Below are 25,330 nucleotides of genomic sequence, written 5' to 3'. Positions count from 1 at the left end.
GGCTGCCCAGGGAAGGGGTGGATTCTCCATCCCTAGAGACATTCAAAAAGAGCCTGGATGTGGCACTCAGTGCCATGGTCTGGCAACCGCACCGGTGGGTCAAGGGTTGGACTTGATGATCTCTGAGGTCCCTTCCAACCCAGCTAATTCTATGATTCTATGATTCTATGAAAATCCACCTCTGTAGGAACTGACTGTTATTTCTGTACTTTTGTACCAACTCCCTGTATTGCACAAACTCCCATCAGTAACCTTCAAGGTAGGAATCCTCCTCAGCTGCAAACCAGCCCAATTTCAGGTTATTTCAGCAGGAATGAAACCAGATCCTGAGCAGCAGGAATGGTACCAGGTTGCTCCTTACCTGTCGGGGCTGCTCCGTCACTCGCTGGGGGTCAGACCTCACTTTGTTACTGGGGTGATTGGTGACTTTGGTGACAGGTTGCTTGAAAATGGATGCAGTTTGTCTGATGGGTAAAGTTGTGTTTAAGTCTGGTTTGCCCTGTTGGAAAAGAAAAGCAAAAAGTGAATGAACAAAAATTTACACAGGGAAGTGACACAAATTAAATATTGGATTCGCCCTCTTCTAGCGATGTGCAAGAGAAGGAGCTTTTTTGGGGGGTAAATATTCCCTTTAAATGCTGTGCTTAACTCAACTTTGCAGTCATTCATCTTAAAGAAACAAAAAAAAGTCAAACTGCAATGGTTCCACACATTTTTGAAGGATCAAACTGCTCCAAAGTCCACCTTTCTTTTGTTAAAATATTCTGCGAGTGAATCGCATTCCAAAAAGATTCAACCTCACCATGGGATGGCAAAATGAAATCTCCAAAACTTCATAAAAATATGTTTGTAGCCAAGAGTTCATACAGTTCCAAGCCTTAAAAAACAGCTCTTGGATTTTGTCTGCTATTTTTCCTAACAATTAATCCCTTTTTTTTATTTTTTGCCCAAGGGTACAAAGGTGTGACTGAGAAGATGTGTGATTATACCCACACAAGATGGACACGAGGAAAAAATATCCCATGAAAAATATTTTCCCAATGAAACTGTCCCAAAACCCACATTCCCTATTTTGCAAGACATCAATAGCCATATCTGGCTAAAAAAAGCTCTTAAAAAGTTGACTGCTACTCATTCAAAGGGAAAAAAACCAAGTTACTACCTGGGATTTCAGAGCTCAGAAGTTTTCTACTTGGCTGGGAGGTTGGAGCTCAAAAGTTGCACAAAAATCATGGATACCAAACTCCATCAAAGGATCCTGTTACATTGGGATTTCCCTAGGCTCCTAATTTTGTGATCAAAACCAATCTCTTGGGCTTTGAATTCAACCTCAGCCTTCAAATCCTCCATGTTTTGATTCCACACAGCTCCAGAAGGGCCCCTGGGGTGAAGCAGAGGGCACAGTTTTGCTTCAAAATTCTTCATTCCTGAGCTGGAACTCTGGAATCCCAAGCTAAAACACCAGTTTAACCAGTAACTAGCAATAAAGTGAATTCTCTGCACCCAGTTTTTATTATCAAGACCATTCTGCTGGCAAGCAGAACCCCAAATTCATCCTTACACACTGATTATTATATTGGGTGCTCCTTCCAACCACTTGATTCATCCACAGGGTAAGACAAGGGCTACAGCTTCTCCAGGATCACCTGGAGTCAATTCCTGGTAGGAAAAATGAGGAATTCCTCCACCAAATCCAAAGGAATGCAGCTGATAGGAAGGAGCAACAAAAGGACACTTCATATTTACCTTGGCACCTCAACATAACCTAAATAAAGGGAGAGTTTTCCTATTTCAGGCCTCTTTATTTATTTTTTTTTTTGCTGCAGGTGGCAAAGGTTCATCAAGAGCATTATGAATATTCTTAGCTACTCAGCAGCATGGCTTAATTCCTCCTCTCATTTAGAAATCAGCATTTGGGAATTCCTTGATTAAATATTTATAGCTTTAACCAGCCAGAGAAATGACCATCCCATCAGCACTGAGGTCCTAGGATCTTTTCATCCAAAGCTTCTAAATAAATCAGATTATTCTTCTCCCCTTGTTCCACCCAGGTAGCCCCAGTCCACAAGAAAAATACTTTCAGATGCTTTGATCACTGCTTTTCACACCTGCTTTGCATGGTGGCTACTGCTGAAGGGCTCCATTTTTTCCCAAATGATGATGAAAATGGTTAAATCTAATATTAGACATTTTTAGACATAATTAAGCATCTCTGCTGAGCAGAGAATCAGCAACCAGAGGTAGCCAGGAATCACACCTGCTTCAATTTCCACAAAATATTCTGACAATGAACTTTCCTCATGCCATGAAACTTCATTCCCATCAGAACCTTCCTTATCCTACAAGCTTCCCATTCCCTGATCTTGTGACATCAAGTTCAAAGTGGGATTTAAAGCTTTGAAGTCCATGTCCCCAGGGCTGCAGCATCAGTAGTAGTGGTAAAATAACTACTGAAACTGGAAAAAAAAAACCAAAACAGCAGTAATATTACAGAGTCATCTGCCAGATGGGGGCTAAATCTGGTTTAGCAAACACTTCTAGAGCAAAGTTCATGAAAAAATATTTACAGGTTCCTTTGGGCCACTAATGGGACTTGAGAGGTTAAAAACTAAATCAATTAATCTTAGGAAAATAAAAAGAGAGGTTTCTCCAAGCAGCATGAGCAAATTCAGCTAGATTAATGCTATTAATGAAAGGGAATTAAGTGAAACCCTGAAAATACAGCTTCAAGGGCTAGATGTTCCACCATCAACTTTTTATCCAGGCTCCATACTAGAAAATGGTCATTAGGATAAACAGTTTAAACTAAGAACAGCTCAGTTCCTAAGTCCTGTAATTATAATCTTAATACTTTCCTACTTTATTCCTTCTCTAATCACAGCCATGCCTCCACTTTCCCCTTTGGGGCACTGAGTCCTCAACCACAGAAATCAGCTCTTAGCACAGAGCCTCACCCAGCTCCAGCACCTCCAGATGCACAGGGGGGTGGGAAAAGATGATCCCACCTTAACAGGAAGAGCCTGATATTCAGAGGAATTTCTAAGTGAGCTTCTAATACTCAGAAAAAGGCTTTTTCACCCCAAAATCACAGCCAAGATTTATTCCCGAGGAAGAGCTGCCAGTACCTGCAATCAGAAACATGGAACCACCAACACCTCTCCTCAAGCCCAGAAAGCTCTCCTCAGCTTTCCAGAGAGCAGGAATTCCCTCTGTGCTCCAGGTGGTGATTTCCAGCTGGTGGTTAAGCTGGCAGGAGTCTGAAACACACCTACAGAACTTCCATTTTCAGACACAGACACACTGGGGGCTTTTATGTTGCTTGAATATTAACACAACCCAAACCCCCTTTCTCCTCTGGCAGAAATATTCCTGTTCCCTCCTCTTCTTCACTTCTCAGGAGTATTTTCTGCTTCCAGAAGAATTTCAGCTCACTGCCTTTCCAGGGCTGTATTTCTCAGACATCAAAATGGTTCTGAAACACAGCAGTGTTATTTCCAGGCCTTTCAAATCCTTTAACCTAAGAAGTCACTTTTCACCAGACAGCACGTTTAACCTGGAGGCTCTCTGATCATATAATCCCAGAATGGGCTGGGTTGGAAGGGAGCTCAGAGCTCCTCAAGTCCAAGCCTTGCTCCACTCCCCCCGTGGTTCCCAGCCCATGGCACTGAGTGCCACATCCAGGCTCTTTGGAAATATCTCCAGGGCTGGAGAATCCACCCCTTCCCTGGGCAGCCCATTCCAAGGTCTGATCACCCTCTGGGGAAAGAAATTCTTTCTCATGGCCAACCTAAACCTCCCCTGGCACAACTTGAGAGCTCTTGTGCCCTCTTGTCTTGCTGAGAGTTGCCTGGGAAAAGAGCCCAACCCCCCCCTGGCTCCAACCTCCTTTCAGGGAGTTGGAGAGAGTGAGGAGGTCTCCCCTGAGCCTCCTCTTCTCCAGCCTCAACACCCCCAGCTCCCTCAGCCCTTCCTCCCAGGAATTCTGCTGGATCCCTTCCCAGCCTCCTTGCTCTTCTCTGGACCTGCTCCAGCACCTCAAGCTCCTTCCTCAGCTGAGCTGAGCTGAGCTGAGCTGAGGGGCCCAGAACTGGACCCAGGACTCAAGCTGTGGCCTCCCCAGGGCTGAGCACAGGGGCAGAATCCCTTCCCTGGACCTGCTGGCCACGCTGTTCCTGAGCCAGCCCAGGATGCCATTGGCCTTCTTGGCCACCTGGGCACACTGCTGCCTCCTCTTCAGCTTCCTGGCAATCCAGACTCCCAGCTCCCTTTCTGCCACTCTCTGCCCAGCCTGGAGCTCCCCAGGGGGTTCTTGTGGCCAAAGGGCAGGACCCGGCCCTTGGAATCTTCAACCTCATCCCCTTGGCATCAGCCCAACTCTCCAGTCTCTCCAGGTCCCTCTGCAGAGCCCTCCTGCCTTCCAGCTGATCCACACTCCCCCCAGCTTAGTGTCAGCTGGGAATTTGCTGCTGATGGACTCAATGCCCTCCTCTAAATCCTCACTCAAGATATTAAACAGCACTGGGCCCAACACTGATCCCTGGGGGACACCACTAGTGACCGGCCGCCATTTTGATGCAGCCCCGTTCAGCACCACTCTCTGGGCCCGGCCCTCCAGCCAGTTCCTAACCCAGCACAGAGTGCTCCTGCCTGAGCCAGGGCCTGACAGCTTTTCCAGGAGAAAATGATGTTTGCTTTTCAACACAAAGAACTGATAAGCATATTTTTCTAAGGGCAGCAGCATGGTGTATTTACTGGCTTCTAGTCCATTGTGTTCCTTGTCTCTTTGAAAGCACTTCAAATAAACACAGTAACTCCATTTCCAAGGAAAATGTAAAAAGAGTTGCACAGAGAACATCAGCACTGGTTGAAGCAAAACCCCTCCTGCAGCTCAATCCTAAGTAAACCTCTCAAATTTATGCTTTTATTGCCACTACTGAAGGGTCAGGAAGAATGCACAATGCCAAGATAGGGGACAAGTGTTCTGCTACAAGAATATTCCTGTGTCATCTACACAGGGGTGCATAAACATCACAAAATAAAGCTTATATTCTCCTCAGTTCCATTTTCAGCCAGGTGGTATTTGTATGTCAACCCCAACTGAGTTCTAATCTGCTAAAATGGAGAATTTCCAGACTTCCAAGGATGGCAAGACATTCCCACCCACCAGCTGCACAAATCCAAGCACCCAGACACCCCCCAGAAAGAAAACTCAAGTCTTTTTTTTATATTACTTCTTGAAACACAAGGGGAGCCGAAGAATTTGTGGTAAATTGTTTGTAGGAAAACAAACAACCCCTAAAATCCACCTTTAGACACAAACTTGCCCATGCAAGTCTGCCCAGCTGCAAGGCTGGACAAGGAGATGGCCACAACCAACCTCTTGCAGTGGCTGGGGAAGAAAAAATCAACTTCAGGGAGAAGCTGAGACCTTCACAGGAATACAGCAAGAATTCTTGGAAAGCTCCTGAGCTCCAGAGTCAGGCCCTGAGAAATAATAAACAGCATTTCCCTAAATAAAAACCTACTGTGAGTAATGTGTGAGCAATTTGAGATGATGGATTAGGAAGCAACCAGACTCCTCTATATAAAATATAAAATAAAAGATAAAAAAATAACAGATTCCTATATAAAAAAATAACAGATTCCTATATAAAATCCTCTGGATTTTATACAGCAAGTGGTGGCATTTCTGCTCATGCAGAATTAGCCTCAGCAAATAAATATCATGTTATCTGAAAGCCTCATGTCTTTGGGAAGAAAACATTAACTAATTGGAACAGATGCTTTAAATAAAATAAAATAAAATAAATAAAATAAAATAAAATAAAATAAAATAAAATAAAATAAAATAAAATAAAATCAAATAAAAATTAGCATGAGATGTGTGGCTCACATGCAAGTCTGCCCAGCTGCAAGGCTGGACAAGGAGATGGCCACAACCAACCTCTTGCAGTGGCTGGGGAAGAAAAAATCAACTTCAGGGAGAAGCTGAGACCTTCACAGGAATACAGCAGGAATTCTTGGAAAGCTCCTGAGCTCCAGAGTCAGGCCCTGAGAAATAATAAACATCATTTCCCTAAATAAAACCCTACTGTGAGTAATGTGTGAGCAATTTAAGATGATGGATTAGGAAGCAACCAGACTCTTCTATATAAAATATAAAATAAAAGATAAAAAAATAACAGATTCCTATATAAAAAAATAACAGATTCCTATATAAAAAAATAACAGATTCCTATATAAAATCCTCTGGATTTTATACAGCAAGTGGTGGCATTTCTGCTCATGCAGATTTAGCCTCAGCAAATAAATATCATGTTATTTGAAAGCCTCATGTGTTTGGGAAGAAAACATTAACTAATTGGAACAGATGCTTTAAATAAAATAAAATAAAATAAATAAAATAAAATAAAATAAAATAAAATAAAATAAAATAAAATAAAATAAAATGAAATAAAATAAAATAAAATAAAATAAAATAAAATAAAATAAAATAAAATAAAAATTAGCATGAGATGTGTGGCTCACATGCAAGTCTGCCCAGCTGCAAGGCTGGACAAGGAGATGGCCACAACCAACCTCTTGCAGTGGCTGGGAAAGAAAAAATCAACTTCAGGGAGAAGCTGAGACCTTCACAGGAATACAGCAGGAATTCTTGGAAAGCTCCTGAGCTCCAGAGTCAGGCCCTGAGAAATAATAAACAGCATTTCCCTAAATAAAACCCTACTGTGAGTAATGTGTGAGCAATTTAAGGTGATGGATTAGGAAGCAAAGAGACTCCTCTATATAAAATATAAAATAAAATATAAAAAATAACAGATTCCTATATAAAAAAATAACAGATTCCTATATAAAATCCTCTGGATTTTATACAGCAAGTGGTGGCATTTCTGCTCATGCAGATTTAGCCTCAGCAAATAAATATCATGTTATCTGAAAGCCTCATGTCTTTGGGAAGAAAATATTAACTAATTGGAACAGAGGCTTTAAATGAAATAAAATAAATAAAATGAAATAAAATAAATAAAATGAAATAAAATAAAATAAAATAAAATAAAATAAAATAAAATAAAATAAAAATTAGCATGAGATGTGTGGCTCACATGCAAGTCTGCCCAGCTGCAAGGCTGGACAAGGAGATGGCCACAACCAACCTCTTGCAGTGGCTGGGGAAGAAAAAATCAACTTCAGGGAGAAGCTGAGACCTTCACAGGAATACAGCAGGAATTCTTGGAAAGCTCCTGAGCTCCAGAGTCAGGCCCTGAGAAATAATAAACATCATTTCCCTAAATAAAACCCTACTGTGAGTAATGTGTGAGCAATTTAAGATGATGGATTAGGAAGCAACCAGACTCTTCTATATAAAATATAAAATAAAAGATAAAAAAATAACAGATTCCTATATAAAAAAATAACAGATTCCTATATAAAAAAATAACAGATTCCTATATAAAATCCTCTGGATTTTATACAGCAAGTGGTGGCATTTCTGCTCATGCAGATTTAGCCTCAGCAAATAAATATCATGTTATTTGAAAGCCTCATGTGTTTGGGAAGAAAACATTAACTAATTGGAACAGATGCTTTAAATAAAATAAAATAAAATAAATAAAATAAAATAAAATAAAATAAAATAAAATAAAATAAAATAAAATAAAATGAAATAAAATAAAATAAAATAAAATAAAATAAAATAAAATAAAATAAAATAAAAATTAGCATGAGATGTGTGGCTCACATGCAAGTCTGCCCAGCTGCAAGGCTGGACAAGGAGATGGCCACAACCAACCTCTTGCAGTGGCTGGGAAAGAAAAAATCAACTTCAGGGAGAAGCTGAGACCTTCACAGGAATACAGCAGGAATTCTTGGAAAGCTCCTGAGCTCCAGAGTCAGGCCCTGAGAAATAATAAACATCATTTCCCTAAATAAAACCCTACTGTGAGTAATGTGTGAGCAATTTAAGGTGATGGATTAGGAAGCAAAGAGACTCCTCTATATAAAATATAAAATAAAAGATAAAAAAATAACAGATTCCTATGTAAAAAAATAACAGATTCCTATATAAAATCCTCTGGATTTTATACAGCAAGTGGTGGCATTTCTGCTCATGCAGAATTAGCCTCAGCAAATAAATATCATGTTATTTGAAAGCCTCATGTCTTTGGGAAGAAATTATTAATTAATTGGAACACATGCTTTAAATGAAATAAATAAAATAAAATAAAAAAAAATTAAATTAAATAAAATAAAAATTAGCATGAGATGTGTGTGAGATATTTATTTCCCTAAATAAAACCCTACTGTGAGTAATGTGTGAGCAAATTAAGATGATGGATTGGGAAGCAAAAATTTTATATACCAAGTGGTATAATTTCTGCTCATGCAGAATTAGCCTCAGCAAATAAATATCATGTTATCTAAAGCCTCACATCTTTGGGAAGAAAATATTAACTAATTTGAACACCTTTTAAATAAAAGAAAATCAAATCAGCATGAGATGTGTGGTTCACACATCACAAACAGCAGATGCCAAGAACCAGCAGTGCACAAGACAGAGCTGGGAGTGGTGAGGTATTTTCACCCAGTCCTCTAAGTTAGGAAATCCCAAAAACCCTTTAAAAAGCAACCATTGGAGGTTGTTACAGAAATGCTTCCCACTTCTGAAGTGGAAATCTGATTTCTCAAGTTTATCCAGGAACTTTTTCAGGGAGTCAGCTGAACTTACTTGTCACGTCCCTGTGTGCTCCAGCAGTTACTCCACTTCTGAAAGCTCCAGCCTTTTATTTCTAATATTATCCATATTTTTTTTAGTATTAAGAAGAACACAGTGTCACTCCAGAGGAACCAGGCAGAGAGAGAGCACTCAGATCAACTGAAGTTGAAGTTTCTGGCCATGAAAACCAGAAACCACCTGGCCTGGTTTTGTTGTGCAGCTGCCCACAGACATCCAGGGCTGCAGAGATCACTGCTTTTGCCTCAGCAAAGAAGCTTCCTGGCACATCTTAAGCATGGGAAGGATTTCATCTCAGAACAGGAAGATGAACAGAACAATCTGAAGCCTCCTGACAAGCTCTTGGGGTCAACAATCCTAACCTTTTCCTTTAGAAGAATTTCCTGCAGGTAAATGACTGAGGTTCTTACTCCCGAGCCAGCTCCTCAGTCACTCCAACTTTTGCTTCACCTCAATATTTCCATGGTAGCAGCAGAATATTCCTTTTCTTGAGAAATTTTGTGTCTCTACCACTACTAAAAAATCACCAGACATGTACATCTCAGAGGCAGACTGCTTTAAAGCAGAAACCAAACTGCTAGAGGAACTCGAGGGAAGGAAATTCTTAGGATATCCTTAAACACAGGAGTTACTAACAAACCTTATTTTGATTGAGAGAATCATTCCTTAGTCTCTGTTTGTTCTTCTGCAATTTACTGGGCATCATCTTTCCCGTTCTGAAGTCAAAACTGCTGAGATCAACAGTGTTTCCCAGGTATCTTGCCAACTGAGGCTTGCTTCTGAACTTCTTACCACTTGGACTAAAAAGAAGAAAACACTTTAGTATGTTTTGTTGCACAAGAGGACACAACCTTGACTTCTAACAACAGGTTTTATACCTAAAAAAGCTTCTGGCATCTTTATTCCACGGGGTTATGGGATGCTTTACCTGCCCAACCTTGGCAGCTCTGCTCCCATCAGAGTTTAAGTGTCCTGGGGGAGCTAAACCCAACTCCAGCACAAGAACTTTCAGCTGATCACTAGCCACGGGCAACCTGGACTCAAGAGCAACCTTTCTAGGCTATCACCCAGCCAGGAGTTGAAGAGATGCACGGGACAAGGAGCTGAGGGGACATCTCAGAGCTCTTCTGTCACCAAGAATGGTGAGCAAAGCCAGGTGAGGGAGCAACAAGCAAGCAAGCAGCAAGCAAGGTGATGCAGAGTGTGAAACAGGCCCAAAGCTGGTGAGGGAAGGCCCAGAAATCCCATTAAAACCACCTTGAGGCAAGACTTTCCATCCCCTCATCTCCTGATGAGGACAAATGTCACTTTCTTGCTGCAAAAAACCCTTCAAAGTTGGAGTTTTCTTCACTTTTCTAAAGTGTTTGGTTCTGGTTTTGGTTTTATTGGTTTTTTTTTAACCTTAAAACCACCTTGAGGCAAGCCCTTGCCCCCAGCAGGATGGGTATGGAATTCTTGGAAAAAAAGAGCTCATTCCCCCCAGGATTTTTCAAAGTCATTTAAATGAAATCCCATCAGTTCTAGGGGAGTTACTGAAAACCACCTTCCTTTGGAATTAGGGAATTATTATTATTATTATCCCAAATTCCCAGGGGATGTTTTGGAGCACACATCCAAGCTCCAGTTATCCTAAGGAAAGCAATCTTCCCACCTCACAGCTTTCCATCCCCTCATCTCCTGATGAGGACAAATGTCACTTTCTTGCTGCAAAAAACCCCTCAAGGTTGGAGTTTTCTTCACTTTTCTGAAGTGTTTGGCTCTGCTTCTGTTTAATTTGGTTTTTTTTTTAACCTTAAAGCCACCTTGAGGCAAGCCCTTGCCCCCAGCAGGATGGGTATGGAATTCTTGGAAAAAAAGAGCTCCTTCCCCCAGGATTTTTCAAAGTCATTTAAATGAAATCCCATCAGTTCTAGGGGAGTTACTGAAAACCACCTTCCTTTGGAATTAGGGAATTATTATTATTATCCCCAATTCCCAGGGGATGTTTCTGGAGCACACATCCAAGCTCCAGTTATCCTAAGGAAAGCAATCTTCCCACCTCACAGCTTTCCATCCCCTCATCTCCTGATGAGGACAAATGTCACTTTCTTGCTGCAAAAAACTCCTCAAGGTTGGAGTTTTCTTCACTTTTCCAAAGTGTTTGGTTGTGGTTTTGGTTTTATTGGTTTTTTTTTAACCTTAAAGCCACCTTGAGGCAAGCCCTTGCCCCCAGCAGGATGGGTATGGAATTCTAGGAAAAAAAGAGCTCATTCCCCCCAGGATTTTTCAAAGTCATTTAAATGAAATCCCATCAGTTCTAGGGGAGTTATTGAAAACCACCTTCCTTTGGAATTAGGGAATTATTATTATTATCCCAAATTCCCAGGGGATGTTTTGGAGCACACATCCAAGCTCCAGTTATCCTAAGGAAAGCAATCTTCCCACCTCACAGCTTTCCATCCCCTCATCTCCTGATGAGGACAAATGTCACTTTCTTGCTGCAAAAAACTCCTCAAGGTTGGAGTTTTCTTCACTTTTCCAAAGTGTTTGGTTGTGGTTCTGGGTTTTTTTGGTTTTATTTTTTTAACCTTAAAACCACCTTGAGGCAAGCCCTTGCCCCCAGCAGGATGGGTATGGAATTCTTGGAAAAAAAGAGCTCCTTCCCCCAGGATTTTTCAAAGTCATTTAAATGAAATCCCATCAGCTGTAGGGGAGTTATTGAAAACCACCTTCCTTTGGAATTAGGGAATTATTATTATTATCCCCAATTCCCAGGGGATGTTTCTGGAGCACACATCCAAGCTCCAGTTATCCTAAGGAAAGCAATCTTCCCCCCTCACAGCTTTCCATCCCCTCCTCTCTGCTTGGTTCTCAAGTCACAGCCCCTGAGCACATATTTCCTGCACTAAACACACATTTCATCCCTCCTGATTTCCACCAAAATCCCCACGGAATTCCTGGAGGCTTCCTACCTGCCCTCTCTGGGAATCTTTGCTGGAAAACCCCTTCTTGACCCCAAGTCCTGGGCTTTGTTTCACTCCCAGGGACAACGCTGCTGTCCCCAGGCTTCAAAGCTCTGCAGAAAAGGAAAGAGCAAGAGGTGCCAGGTAGAACCTGGCAGCCCCAGTTGGGGAGCAGCTCTCAGGACCCTGAAAAAGCCTCAAAACCCCCCCCATGGAGACCCCCAGCCCTTGCTCTGCTGCCAATTCCCACCCAGGGAAAATCCAAGCACTGAAATCCTCCCACTGCTCAACCCCAAAACTTTCACACAATTTTTTGTGTCACTTTCTTGCTGCAAAAAACCCCTCAAGGTTGGAGTTTTCTTCACTTTTCTAAAGTGTTTGGTTGTGGTTCTGTTTAATTTGATTTTTTTTTAACCTTAAAGCCACCTTGAGGCAAGCCCTTGCCCCCAGCAGGATGGGTATGGAATTCTAGGAAAACAGAGCTCATTCCCCCCAAATTTTTCAAAGTCATTTAACTGATATCCCATCAGTTCTAGGGGAGTTACTGAAAACCACCTTCCTTTGGAATTAGGGAATTATTATTATTATTATTATCCCAAATTCCCAGGGGATGTTTCTGGAGCACACATCCAAGCTCCAGTTATCCTAAGGAAAGCAATCTTCCCACCTCACAGCTTTCCATCCCCTCATCTCCTGATGAGGACAAATGTCACTTTCTTGCTGCAAAAAACCCCTCAAAGTTGGAGTTTTCTTCACTTTTCTAAAGTGTTTGGCTCTGCTTCTGTTTAATTTGTTTTTTTTTTTAACCTTAAAACCACCTTGAGGCAAGCCCTTGCCCCCAGCAGGATGGGTATGGAATTCTTGGAAAAAAGAGCTCATTCCCCCCAAATTTTTCAAAGTCATTTAAATGAAATCCCATCAGCTGTAGGGGAGTTATTGAAAACCACCTTCCTTTGGAATTAGGGAATTATTATTATTATTATCCCCAATTCCCAAGGGATGTTTCTGGAGCACACATCCAAGCTCCAGTTATCCTAAGGAAAGCAATCTTCCCCCCTCACAGCTTTCCATCCCCTCCTCTCTGCTTGGTTCTCAAGTCACAGCCCCTGAGCACACATTTCCTGCACTAAACACACATTTCATCCCTCCTGATTTCCACCAAAATCCCCACGGAATTCCTGGAGGCTTCCTACCTGCCCTCTCTGGGAATCTTTGCTGGAAAACCCCTTCTTGACCCCAAGTCCTGGGCTGTGTTTCACTCCCAGGGACAACGCTGCTGTCCCCAGGCTTCAAAGCTCTGCAGAAAAGGAAAGAGCAAGAGGTGCCAGGTAGAACCTGGCAGCCCCAGTTGGGGAGCAGCTCTCAGGGCCCTGAAAAAGCCTCAAAACCCCCCCCATGGAGACCCCCATCCCTTGCTCTGCTGCCAATTCCCACCCAGGGAAAATCCAAGCACTGAAATCCTCCCACTGCTCGACCCCAAAACTTTCACACAATTTTTTGTGTCACTTTCTTGCTGCAAAAAACTCCTCAAGGTTGGAGTTTTCTTCACTTTTCCAAAGTGTTTGGTTGTGGTTTTGGTTTTATTGGTTTTTTTTTTAACCTTAAAACCACCTTGAGGCAAGACTTTCCATCCCTTCATCTCCTGATGAGGACAAATGTCACTTTCTTGCTGCAAAAAACCCCTCAAGGTTGGAGTTTTCTTCACTTTTCTAAAGTGTTTGGCTCTGCTTCTGTTTAATTTGGTTTTTTTTTTAACCTTAAAACCACCTTGAGGCAAGACCTTGCCCCCAGCAGGATGGGTATGGAATTCTTGGAAAAAAAGAGCTCCTTCCCCCAAGATTTTTCAGTCCTTTAAATGAAATCCCATCAGTTCTAAGGGAGTAATTGAAAACCACCTTCCTTTGGAATTAGGGAATTATTATTATTATCCCAAATTCCCAGGGGATGTTTCTGGAGCACACATCCAAGCTCCAGTTATCCTAAGGAAAGCAATCTTCCCACCTCACAGCTTTCCATCCCCTCCTCTCTGCTTGGTTCTCAAGTCACAGCCCCTGAGCACACATTTCCTGCACTAAACACACATTTCATCCCTCCTGATTTCCACCAAAATCCCCACGGAATTCCTGGAGGCTTCCTACCTGCCCTCTCTGGGAATCTTTGCTGGAAAACCCCTTCTTGACCCCAAGTCCTGGGCTTTGTTTCACTCCCAGGGACAACGCTGCTGTCCCCAGGCTTCAAAGCTCTGCAGAAAAGGAAAGAGCAAGAGGTGCCAGGTAGAACCTGGCAGCCCCAGTTGGGGAGCAGCTCTCAGGACCCTGAAAAAGCCTCAAAAACCCCCCCATGGAGACCCCCATCCCTTGCTCTGCTGCCAATTCCCACCCAGGGAAAATCCAAGCACTGAAATCCTCCCACTGCTCAACCCCAAAACTTTCACACAATTTTTTGTGTCACTTTCTTGCTGCAAAAAACCCCTCAAGGTTGGAGTTTTCTTCACTTTTCTAAAGTGTTTGGCTCTGGTTCTGGTTATTTTTGGGTTTTTTTAACCTTAAAACCACCTTGAGGCAAGACTTTCCATCCCCTCATCTCCTCATGACGACAAATGTCACTTTCTTGCTGCAAAAAACCCCTCAAGGTTGGAGTTTTCTTCACTTTTCCAAAGTGTTTGGTTGTGGTTTTGGTTTTATTGGTTTTTTTTTTAACCTTAAAACCACCTTGAGGCAAGCCCTTGCCCCCAGCAGGATGGGTATGGAATTCTTGGAAAAAAGAGCTCATTCCCCCCAGGACTTTTCAAAGCCATTTAAATGAAATCCCATCAGTTCTAGGGGAGTTACTGAAAACCACCTTCCTTTGGAATTAGGGAATTATTATTATTATCCCAAATTCCCAGGGGATGTTTCTGGAGCACACATCCAAGCTCCAGTTATCCTAAGGAAAGCAATCTTCCCACCTCACAGCTTTCCATCCCCTCATCTCCTCATGAGGACAAATGTCACTTTCTTGCTGCAAAAAACTCCTCAAAGTTGGAGTTTTCTTCACTTTTCTAAAGTGTTTGGTTGTGGTTCTGTTTAATTTGATTTTTTTTTAACCTTAAAGCCACCTTGAGGCAAGCCCTTGCCCCCAGCAGGATGGGTATGGAATTCTAGGAAAAAAGAGCTCATTCCCCCCAAATTTTTCAAAGTCATTTAAATGAAATCCCATCTTTTCTAGAGGAGTTATTGAAAACCACCTTCCTTTGGAATTAGGGAATTATTATTATTATCCCAAATTCCCAGGGGATGTTTTGGAGCACACATCCAAGCTCCAGTTATCCTAAGGAAAGCAATCTTCCCACCTCACAGCTTTCCATCCCCTCCTCTCCTGATGAGGACAAATGTCACTTTCTTGCTGCAAAAAACCCCTCAAGATTGGAGTTTTCTTCACTTTTCCAAAGTGTTTGGCTCTGGTTCTGTTTAATTTGGGTTTTTTTTAACCTTAAAACCACCTTGAGGCAAGCCCTTGCCCCCAGCAGGATGGGTATGGAATTCTAGGAAAAAAGAGCTCATTCCCCCCAGGATTTTTCAAAGTCATTTAAATGAAATCCCATCAGTTCTAGGGGAGTTACTGAAAACCACCTTCCTTTGGAATTAGGGAATTATTATTATTATTATCCCAAATTCCCAGGGGATGTTTTGGAGCACACATCCAAGCTCCAGTTATCCTAAGGAAAGCAATCTTCCCACCTCACAGCTTTCCATCCCCTCATCTCCTGATGAGGACAAATGTCACTTTCTTGCTGCAAAAAACCCCTCAAGGTTGGAGTTTTCTTCACTTTTCTGAAGTGTTTGGCTCTGCTTCTGTTTAATTTGGTTTTTTTTTTAACCTTAAAGCCACCTTGAGGCAAGCCCTTGCCCCCAGAAGGATGGGTATGGAATGCTTGGAAAAAAAGAGCTCCTTCCCCCAGGATTTTTCAAAGTCATTTAAATGAAATCCCATCAGTTCTAGGGGAGTTATTGAAAACCACCTTCCTTTGGAATTAGGGAATTATTATTATTATTATCCCCAATTCCCAGGGGATGTTTCTGGAGCACACATCCAAGCTCCAGTTATCCTAAGGAAAGCAATCTTCCCACCTCACAGCTTTCCATCCCCTCATCTCCTGATGAGGACAAATGTCACTTTCTTGCTGCAAAAAACCCCTCAAGATTGGAGTTTTCTTCACTTTTCCAAAGTGTTTGGTTGTGGTTCTGGGTTTTTTGGGGTTTTTTTAACTTTAAAACCACCTTGAGGCAAGCCCTTGCCCCCAGCAGGATGGGTATGGAATTCTAGGAAAAAAGAGCTCATTCCCCCCAGGATTTTTCAAAGTCATTTAAATGAAATCCCATCAGCTGTAGGGGAGTTACTGAAAACCACCTTCCTTTGGAATTAGGGAATTATTATTATTATCCCAAATTCCCAGGGGATGTTTTGGAGCACACATCCAAGCTCCAGTTATCCTAAGGAAAGCAATCTTCCCACCTCACAGCTTTCCATCCCCTCATCTCCTGATGAGGACAAATGTCACTTTCTTGCTGCAAAAAACTCCTCAAGGTTGGAGTTTTCTTCACTTTTCTAAAGTGTTTGGCTCTGCTTCTGTTTAATTTGGTTTTTTTTTTAACCTTAAAACCACCTTGAGGCAAGCCCTTGCCCCCAGCAGGATGGGTTTGGAATTCTTGGAAAAAAAGAGCTCATTCCCCCCAGGATTTTTCAAAGTCATTTAAATAAATCCAAAACTCTGGAGAAACACCATTGACCAGAGGGAAGAGGGGGAGAAAAAGACTGGAAAGAGATCACAATCTGCAGCTCAACTCCTGGAGGATGGGTGCAGGAGGGAAAAGAAACCACCACCCCACCACCCAGGGGTCACACACAGAAATTCCAGCAGAAAACTCTTCCCTGCTTCTCAAAACCCAAGGATTAGCTCCAAGCACACCACTAATTCCATTTTACACACCCTGCCTTCTTATAGGGAAGAAAAATGATGGTGAGACAGAGTAAATCCTTTAAATTTGCTATTAAATTAAGCTGACCTCTTGCCTTTCATCCCTATCCAGGTAGCAGTAAGAAAAATTCAGGATAAATCCCAAGGAAGAATTGCTGGCTGCTGAATTCCCAATTTCCTAACTGGGAAGGGCTGAAAAACCCTCTTGGTAGGAGCTGCCTTCTCAGCTTTCCCAAAGAACACAAAACACTGACTAAAAAAGGAGGAAACAAGACCATAACCAAACCCTGAAGTTGTTGGGAAGAGTTTCTCTTCCAGACATTTCTGGTTTTTCAGTCATTTTAAGTAACTACTGAAAAAAAAAAAGAGAATTTTGAGATCTTTACAACACCTGAGAAACCCTCATTTTCCTGGGCACAACCTGCTCTGGTCTCCCCTTCACCCCAAACTTGATAATTTTCCAAAACCTCTTGGATTTTACCTTCTCTGCCTCCAGGGACATTTCATGGCATCACCAGACTACATTCCAGTTGCTTCCCTTTCCCACAAAAGCCCTAATCCTTAATTATTACCCTTAATTAAAATGAAATATCCTTAATATCCTATCATCATCCCAGAGGTGCAAGGGATGACACAGTTTGACACCACAGGATCTCAAAATGTGGGGGAAAATCTGTTTTCTGGCAACCTCCTGGTGCAACCTCAAGACCTGAAAAATAAAATCCCCACTGGGGAAACTTTCCACTCACTTTCCAGCCTAATTTTTTTTTTTTAAATCCCATCAGACTCATCATTTCCTCTCTCACACCTTCCCTTACCCTCAAATGAAGGATTAGAATAAACCCAAAACTTTATTTCCACTCCACCTCTATTTTTTCTATTTTATTCCCTACAAGTGTGGGCTCTGAAACCCCTAAAAAATCCCTTAATTTCTGAATCCCTCCCTAAGATGGAGGATTATTCAAAGAATAAAAGAAAAACTCTGCTCTGGCAACCTCCTCAAGACCTGAAAAATAAAATTCCCCACTGGGGAAACTTTCCACTCACTTTCCAGCCTAATTTTTTTTTTTAAATCCCATCACACTCATCATTTCCTCTCTCACACCTTCCTTTGCCCTAAGATGAAGGATTTGAATAAACCCAAAACTTTATTTCCACTCCACCTCTATTTTTTCTATTTTATTCCCTCCAAGTGTGGGCTCTGAAACCCCTAAAAAATCCCTTAATTTCTGAATCCCTCCCTAAGATGGAGGATTTGAAGAAACCCAAAGAAAAACTCTCCTCTGGCAACCTCCTCAAGACCTGAAAAATAAAATTCCCCACTGGGGAAACTTCCCACTCAGTTTCCAGGATCCATTTTTTTTTCTAACCCCATCCAGACTCATCATTTCCTCTCTCACACCTTCCCTTACCCTAAAATGAAGGATTTGAATAAACCCAAAACTTTCTTTCCACTCCACCTCTATTTTTTCTATTTTATTCCCTGCAAGTGTGGGCTCTGAAACCCCTAAAAAATCCCTTAATTTCTGAATCCCTCCCAGATTCTTTTCAATCCCTTCCTTGCTCCTCCTTTCTCTTATTGCAGAAAGCTTTCCCACAAAAGCCCCAATCCTTAATTATTACCCTTAATTAAAATTAAATACCCTTAATATCCTATCATCATCCCAGAGGTGCAAGGGATGACACAGTTTGACACCACAGGATCTCAAAATGTGGGGGAAAATCTGTTTTCTGGCAACCTCCTGGTGCAACCTCAAGACCTGAAAAATAAAATCCCCACAGGGGAAACTTTCCACTCAGTTTCCAGCCTAATTTTTTTTTTTAAATCCCATCAGACTCATCATTTCCTCTCTCACACCTTCCCTTGACCTAAGATGAAGGATTAGAATAAATCCAAAACTTTATTTCCACTCCACCTCTGTTTTTTCTATTTTATTCCCTCCAAGTGTGGGCTCTGAAACCCCTAAAAAATCCCTTAATTTCTGAATCCCTCCCTAAGATGGAGGATTATTCAAAGAATAAAAGAAAAACTCTGCTCTGGCAACCTCCTCAAGACCTGAAAAATAAAATTCCCCACAGGGGAACCTTCCCACTCAGTTTCCAGCCTAATTTTTTTTTTTAATCCCATCAGACTCATCATTTCCTCTCTCACACCTTCCCTTGCTCTAAAATGAAGGATTTGAATAAATCCAAAACTTTATTTCCACTCCACCTCTATTTTTTCTATTTTATTCCCTACAAGTGTGGGCTCTGAAACCCCTAAAAAATCCCTTAATTTCTGAATCCCTCCCAGATTCTTTTCAATCCCTTCCTTGCTCCTCCTTTCTCTTATTGCAGAAAGCTTTCCCACAAAAGCCCCCATCCTTAATTATCACCCTTAATTAAAATTAAATACCCTTAATATCCTATCATCATCCCAGAGGTGCAAGGGATGACACAGTTTGACACCACAGGATCTCAAAATGTGGGGGAAAATCTGTTTTCTGGCAACCTCCTGGTGCAACCTCAAGACCTGAAAAATAAAATTCCCCACAGGGGAACCTTTCCACTCAGTTTCCAGCCTAATTTTTTTTTTTAAATCCCATCAGACTCATCATTTCCTCTCTCACACCTTCCCTTGCTCTAAAGTGAAGGATTTGAATAAATCCAAAACTTTCTTTCCACTCCACCTCTATTTATTTTTACACCTATTCATTGTTTCACTACAATTCTTTCTATTTTATTCCCTCAAAGTGTGGGCTCTGAAACCCCTAAAAAATCCCTTAATTTCTGAATCCCTCCCTAAGATGGAGGATTATTCAAAGAATAAAAGAAAAACTCTGCTCTGGCAACCTCCTCAAGACCTGAAAAATAAAATTCCCCACTGGGGAAACTTCCCACTCACTTTCCAGCCTAATTTTTTTTTTTAATCCCATCAGACTCATCATTTCCTCTCTCTCACCTTCCCTTCCTCTAAGATGAAGGATTTGAATAAACCCAAAACTTTATTTCCACTCCACCTCTATTTTTTCTATTTTATTCCCTCCAAGTGTGGGCTCTGAAACCCCTAAAAAATCCCTTAATTTCTGAATCCCTCCCTAAGATGGAGGATTTGAAGAAACCCAAAGAAAAACTCTGCTCTGGCAACCTCCTCAAGACCTGAAAAATAAAATTCCCCACTGGGGAAACTTCCCACTCACTTTCCAGGATCCATTTTTTTTTCTAACCCCATCCAGACTCATCATTTCCTCTCTCACACCTTCCCTTGCCCAAAAATGAAGGATTTGAATAAATCCAAAACTTTATTTCCACTCCACCTCTATTTTTTCTATTTTATTCCCTCAAAGTGTGGGCTTTGAAACCCCTAAAAATTCCCTTAATTTCTGAATCCCTCCCAGATTCCTTTCAATCCCTTCCTTGCTCCTCCTTTCCCTTATTGCAGAAAGCTTTCCCACAAAAGCTCCAATCCTTAATTATTACCCTTAATTAAAATTAAATACCCTTAATATCCTATCATCATCCCAGAGGTGCAAGGGATGACACAGTTTGACACCACAGGATCCCAAAATGTGGGGGAAAATCTGTTTTCTGGCAACCCCAAGACCTGAAAAATAAAATTCCCCACTGGGGAAACTTTCCACTCACTTTCCAGCCTAATTTTTTTTTTTAATCCCATCAGACTCATCATTTCCTCTCTCACACCTTCCCTTGCTCTAAAATGAAGGATTTGAATAAACCCAAAACTTTATTTCCACTCCACCTCTATTTTTTCTATTTTATTCCCTGCAAGTGTGGGCTCTGAAACTCCTAAAAAATCCCTAAATTTCTGAATCCCTCCCAGATTCTTTTCAATCCCTTCCTTGCTCCTCCTTTCTCTTATTGCAGAAAGCTTTCCCACAAAAGCCCCAATCCTTAATTATCACCCTTAATTAAAATGAAATATCCTTAATATCCTATCATCGTCCCAGAGGTGCAAGGGATGACACAGTTTGACACCACAGGATCTCAAAATGTGGGGGAAAATCTGTTTTCTGGCAACCTCCTGCTGCAACCTCAAGACCTGAAAAATAAAATCCCCACAGGGGAAACTTCCCACTCACTTTCCAGCCTCATTTTTTTTTTTAAATCCCATCAGACTCATCATTTCCTCTCTCACACCTTCCCTTACCCTAAAATGAAGGATTTGAATAAACCCAAAACTTTATTTCCACTCCACCTCTATTTTTTCTATTTTATTCCCTCAAAGTGTGGGCTCTGAAACCCCTAAAAAATCCCTTAATTTCTGAATCCCTCCCTAAGATGAAGGATTTGAAGAAACCCAAAGAAAAACTCTGCTCTGGCAACCTCCTCAAGACCTGAAAAATAAAATTCCCCACTGGGGAAACTTCCCACTCACTTTCCAGGATCCATTTTTTTTTCTAACCCCATCCAGACTCATCATTTCCTCTCTCACACCTTCCCTTACCCTAAAATGAAGGATTTGAATAAACCCAAAACTTTATTTCCACTCCACCTCTATTTTTTCTATTTTATTCCCTGCAAGTGTGGGCTCTGAAACCCCTAAAAAATCCCTTAATTTCTGAATCCCTCCCAGATTCTTTTCAATCCCTTCCTTGCTCCTCCTTTCTCTTCCTGCAGAAAGCTTTCCCACAAAAGCCCCAATCCTTAATTATTACCCTTAATTAAAATTAAATACCCTTAATATCCTATCATCATCCCAGAGGTGCAAGGGATGACACAGTTTGACACCACAGGATCTCAAAATGTGGGGGAAAATCTGTTTTCTGGCAACCCCAAGACCTGAAAAATAAAATTCCCCACTGGGGAAACTTCCCACTCACTTTCCAGCCTAATTTTTTTTTTTTAAATCCCATCAGACTCATCATTTCCTCTCTCACACCTTCCCTTGCCCTAAAATGAAGGATTTGAATAAATCCAAAACTTTCTTTCCACTCCACCTCTATTTTTTCTATTTTATTCCCTCAAAGTGTGGGCTCTGAAACCCCTAAAAAATCCCTTAATTTCTGAATCCCTCCCTAAGATGGAGGATTTGAATAAATCCAAAACTTTATTTCCACTCCACCTCTATTCTTTCTATTTTATTCCCTCAAAGTGTGGGCTCTGAAACCCCTAAAAAATCCCTTAATTTCTGAATCCCTCCCTAAGATGGAGGATTTGAAGAAACCCAAAGAAAAACTCTGCTCTGGCAACTTCCTCAAGACCTGAAAAATAAAATTCCCCACTGGGGAAACTTCCCACTCACTTTCCAGCCTAATTTTTTTTTTAAATCCCATCCAGACTCATCATTTCCTCTCTCACACCTTCCCTTGCTCTAAAATGAAGGATTTGAATAAACCCAAAACTTTCTTTCCACTCCACCTCTATTTATTTTTATACCTATTCATTGTTTCACTACAATTTTTTCTATTTTATTCCCTCAAAGTGTGGGCTCTGAAACCCCTAAAAAATCCTTAATTTACTGAATCCCTCCCAGATTCTTTTCAATCCCTTCCTTGCTCCTCCTTTCTCTTATTGCAGAAAGCTTTCCCACAAAAGCCCCAATCCTTAATTATCACCCTTAATTAAAATTAAATACCCTTAATATCCTATCATCATCCCAGAGGTGCAAGGGATGACACAGTTTGACACCACAGGATCTCAAAATGTGGGGGAAAATCTGTTTTCTGGCAACCCCAAGACCTGAAAAATAAAATTCCCCACAGGGGAAACTTCCCACTCACTTTCCAGCCTAATTTTTTTTTTTAAATCCCATCAGACTCATCATTTCCTCTCCCACACCTTCCCTTCCTCTAAGATGAAGGATTTGAATAAATCCAAAAATTTCTTTCCACTCCACCTCTATTTATTTTTACACCTATTTATTGTTTCACTACAATTCTTTCTATTTTATTCCCTCAAAGTGTGGGCTCTGAAACCCCTAAAAAATCCCTTAATTTCTGAATCCCTCCCTAAGATGGAGGATTTGAAGAAACCCAAAGAAAAACTCTGCTCTGGCAACCTCCTCAAGACCTGAAAAATAAAATTCCCCACTGGGGAAACTTCCCACTCAGTTTCCAGGATCCATTTTTTTTTCTAACCCCATCCAGACTCATCATTTCCTCTCTCACACCTTCCCTTACCCTAAAATGAAGGATTTGAATAAACCCAAAACTTTCTTTCCACTCCACCTCTATTTTTTCTATTTTATTCCCTACAAGTGTGGGCTCTGAAACCCCTAAAAAATCCCTTAATTTCTGAATCCCTCCCAGATTCTTTTCAATCCCTTCCTTGCTCCTCCTTTCCCTTATTGCAGAAAGCTTTCCCACAAAAGCCCCAATCCTTAATTATCACCCTTAATTAAAATTAAATATCCTTAATATCCTATCATCATCCCAGAGGTGCAAGGGATGACACAGTTTGACACCACAGGATCTCAAAATGTGGGGGAAAATCTGTTTTCTGGCAACCTCCTGGTGCAACCTCAAGACCTGAAAAATAAAATCCCCACTGGGGAAACTTCCCACTCACTTTCCAGCCTCATTTTTTTTTTTTAAATCCCATCAGACTCATCATTTCCTCTCTCACACCTTCCTTTGCCCTAAAATGAAGGATTTTACACCTATTTATTTTTTACACCTATTTATTTTTACACCTATTCATTGTTTCACTACAATTTTTTCTATTTTATTCCCTCAAAGTGTGGGCTCTGAAACCCCTAAAAATTCCCTTAATTTCTGAATCCCTCCCTAAGATGGAGGATTTGAAGAAACCCAAAGAAAAACTCTGCTCTGGCAACCTCCTCAAGACCTGAAAAATAAAATTCCCCACTGGGGAAACTTCCCACTCACTTTCCAGCCTAATTTTTTTTTTTAAATCCCATCCAGACTCATCATTTCCTCTCTCACACCTTCCCTTACCCTAAAATGAAGGATTTGAATAAATCCAAAACTTTATTTCCACTCCACCTCTATTTTTTCTATTTTATTCCCTCCAAGTGTGGGCTCTGAAACCCCTAAAAATCCCTTAATTTCTGAATCCCTCCCTAAGATGGAGGATTATTCAAAGAATAAAAGAAAAACTCTGCTCTGGCAACCTCCTCAAGACCTGAAAAATAAAATTCCCACTGGGGAAATTTTCCACTCACTTTCCAGCCTAATTTTTTTTTTTTAAATCCCATCAGACTCATCATTTCCTCTCTCACACCTTCCCTTACCCTAAGATGAAGGATTTGAAGAAACCCAAAACTTTATTTCCACTCCACCTCTATTTTTTCTATTTTATTCCCTACAAGTGTGGGCTCTGAAACCCCTAAAAAAATACCTTAATTTCTGAATCCCTCCCTAAGATGGATGATTATTCAAAGAATAAAAGAAAAACTCTGCTCTGGCAACCTCCTCAACACCTGAAAAATAAAATTCCCCACTGGGGAAACTTCCCACTCAGTTTCCAGGATCCATTTTTTTTTCTAACCCCATCCAGACTCATCATTTCCTCTCTCACACCTTCCCTTGCCCTAAAATGAAGGATTTGAATAAACCCAAAACTTTATTTCCACTCCACCTCTATTTTTTCTATTTTATTCCCTCCAAGTGTGGGCTCTGAAACCCCTAAAAATCCCTTAATTTCTGAATCCCTCCCTAAGATGGAGGATTTGAAGAAACCCAAAGAAAAACTCTGCTCTGGCAACCTCCTCAAGACCTGAAAAATAAAATCCCCCACTGGGGAAACTTCCCACTCACTTTCCAGCCTAATTTTTTTTTTTAAATCCCATCAGACTCATCATTTCCTATTTCACACCTTCCCTTACCCTAAAATGAAGGATTTGAATAAATCCAAAACTTTATTTCCACTCCACCTCTATTTTTTCTATTTTATTCCCTCAAAGTGTGGGCTCTGAAACCCCTAAAAAATCCCTTAATTTCTGAATCCCTCCCTAAAATGGAGGATTTGAAGAAACCCAAAGAAAAACTCTGCTCTGGCAACCTCCTCAAGACCTGAAAAATAAAATTTCCCCACTTCCCAGTTTCCAGGTTCAATTTTTTTTTTTCTAACCCCATCCAGACTCATCATTTCCTCTCTCACACCTTCCCTTCCTCTAAGATGAAGGATTTGAATAAACCCAAAACTTTATTTCCACTCCACCTCTATTTTTTCTATTTTATTCCCTACAAGTGTGGGCTCTGAAACCCCTAAAAAATCCCTTAATTTCTGAATCCCTCCCTAAGATGGAGGATTATTCAAAGAATAAAAGAAAAACTCTGCTCTGGCAACCTCCTCAACACCTGAAAAATAAAATTCCCCACTGGGGAACCTTCCCACTCAGTTTCCAGGATCCTTTTTTTTTCTTTCCAACTTATTTAAACCACCCTGGCTACAGGAGAAGCTGCTGCTCACACATCCTGCCTGAAACCAGAAGAGAAGAACATGCTGGTAACTGGAAAAATGACAGAAATTTACTTGTACCTAAAGGCAGTAAATCCCCTACAGCTTTTTTTAAAAACTTAACATCAATAGGAAGTGGCTGTGGTTTTTTGTTTTTTTTTTTTTCTTCCCCAGTAGAAACGTCACAGTGCAGACAATTTATTTTTTTACCTTTATTTTTTTTACCTTTACAATTTATTTTGACCTTGGCTGACAGAGATCTCAGCACTTTCTGGTGTTAAATGAAACCCTGGAGGAGATTTTGGGCTGGAGCAAATAATGCAAAGCAGGAAAGCTCCA

At 41.1% G+C, this 25,330-nt stretch overlaps 1 protein-coding gene across 1 annotated transcript in view; it reads right to left on the bottom strand.

The window, feature by feature from the left end:
- Positions 1-25,330, bottom strand: part of LOC139789380 (methyl-CpG-binding domain protein 2-like) — a 54,900-nt gene that overhangs the window by 15,043 nt on the left and 14,527 nt on the right. The window contains exons 2-3 of the mRNA XM_071730019.1: positions 9,372-9,531; positions 362-499 (exon numbers count right to left, since the gene is read on the bottom strand). Coding sequence (XP_071586120.1) covers positions 362-499; positions 9,372-9,531 — 298 coding nt within the window. The remainder of the gene's footprint in view (positions 1-361; positions 500-9,371; positions 9,532-25,330) is intronic.

This window comes from Heliangelus exortis, chromosome Z (genome assembly GCF_036169615.1).
Source record: "Heliangelus exortis chromosome Z, bHelExo1.hap1, whole genome shotgun sequence".
In the NCBI taxonomy this organism is placed as follows: Eukaryota; Metazoa; Chordata; class Aves; order Apodiformes; family Trochilidae; genus Heliangelus; species Heliangelus exortis.
The sequence above is the reverse complement of the archived record's forward strand: the minus strand, read 5'-3'. Positions and strand labels throughout refer to the sequence as shown.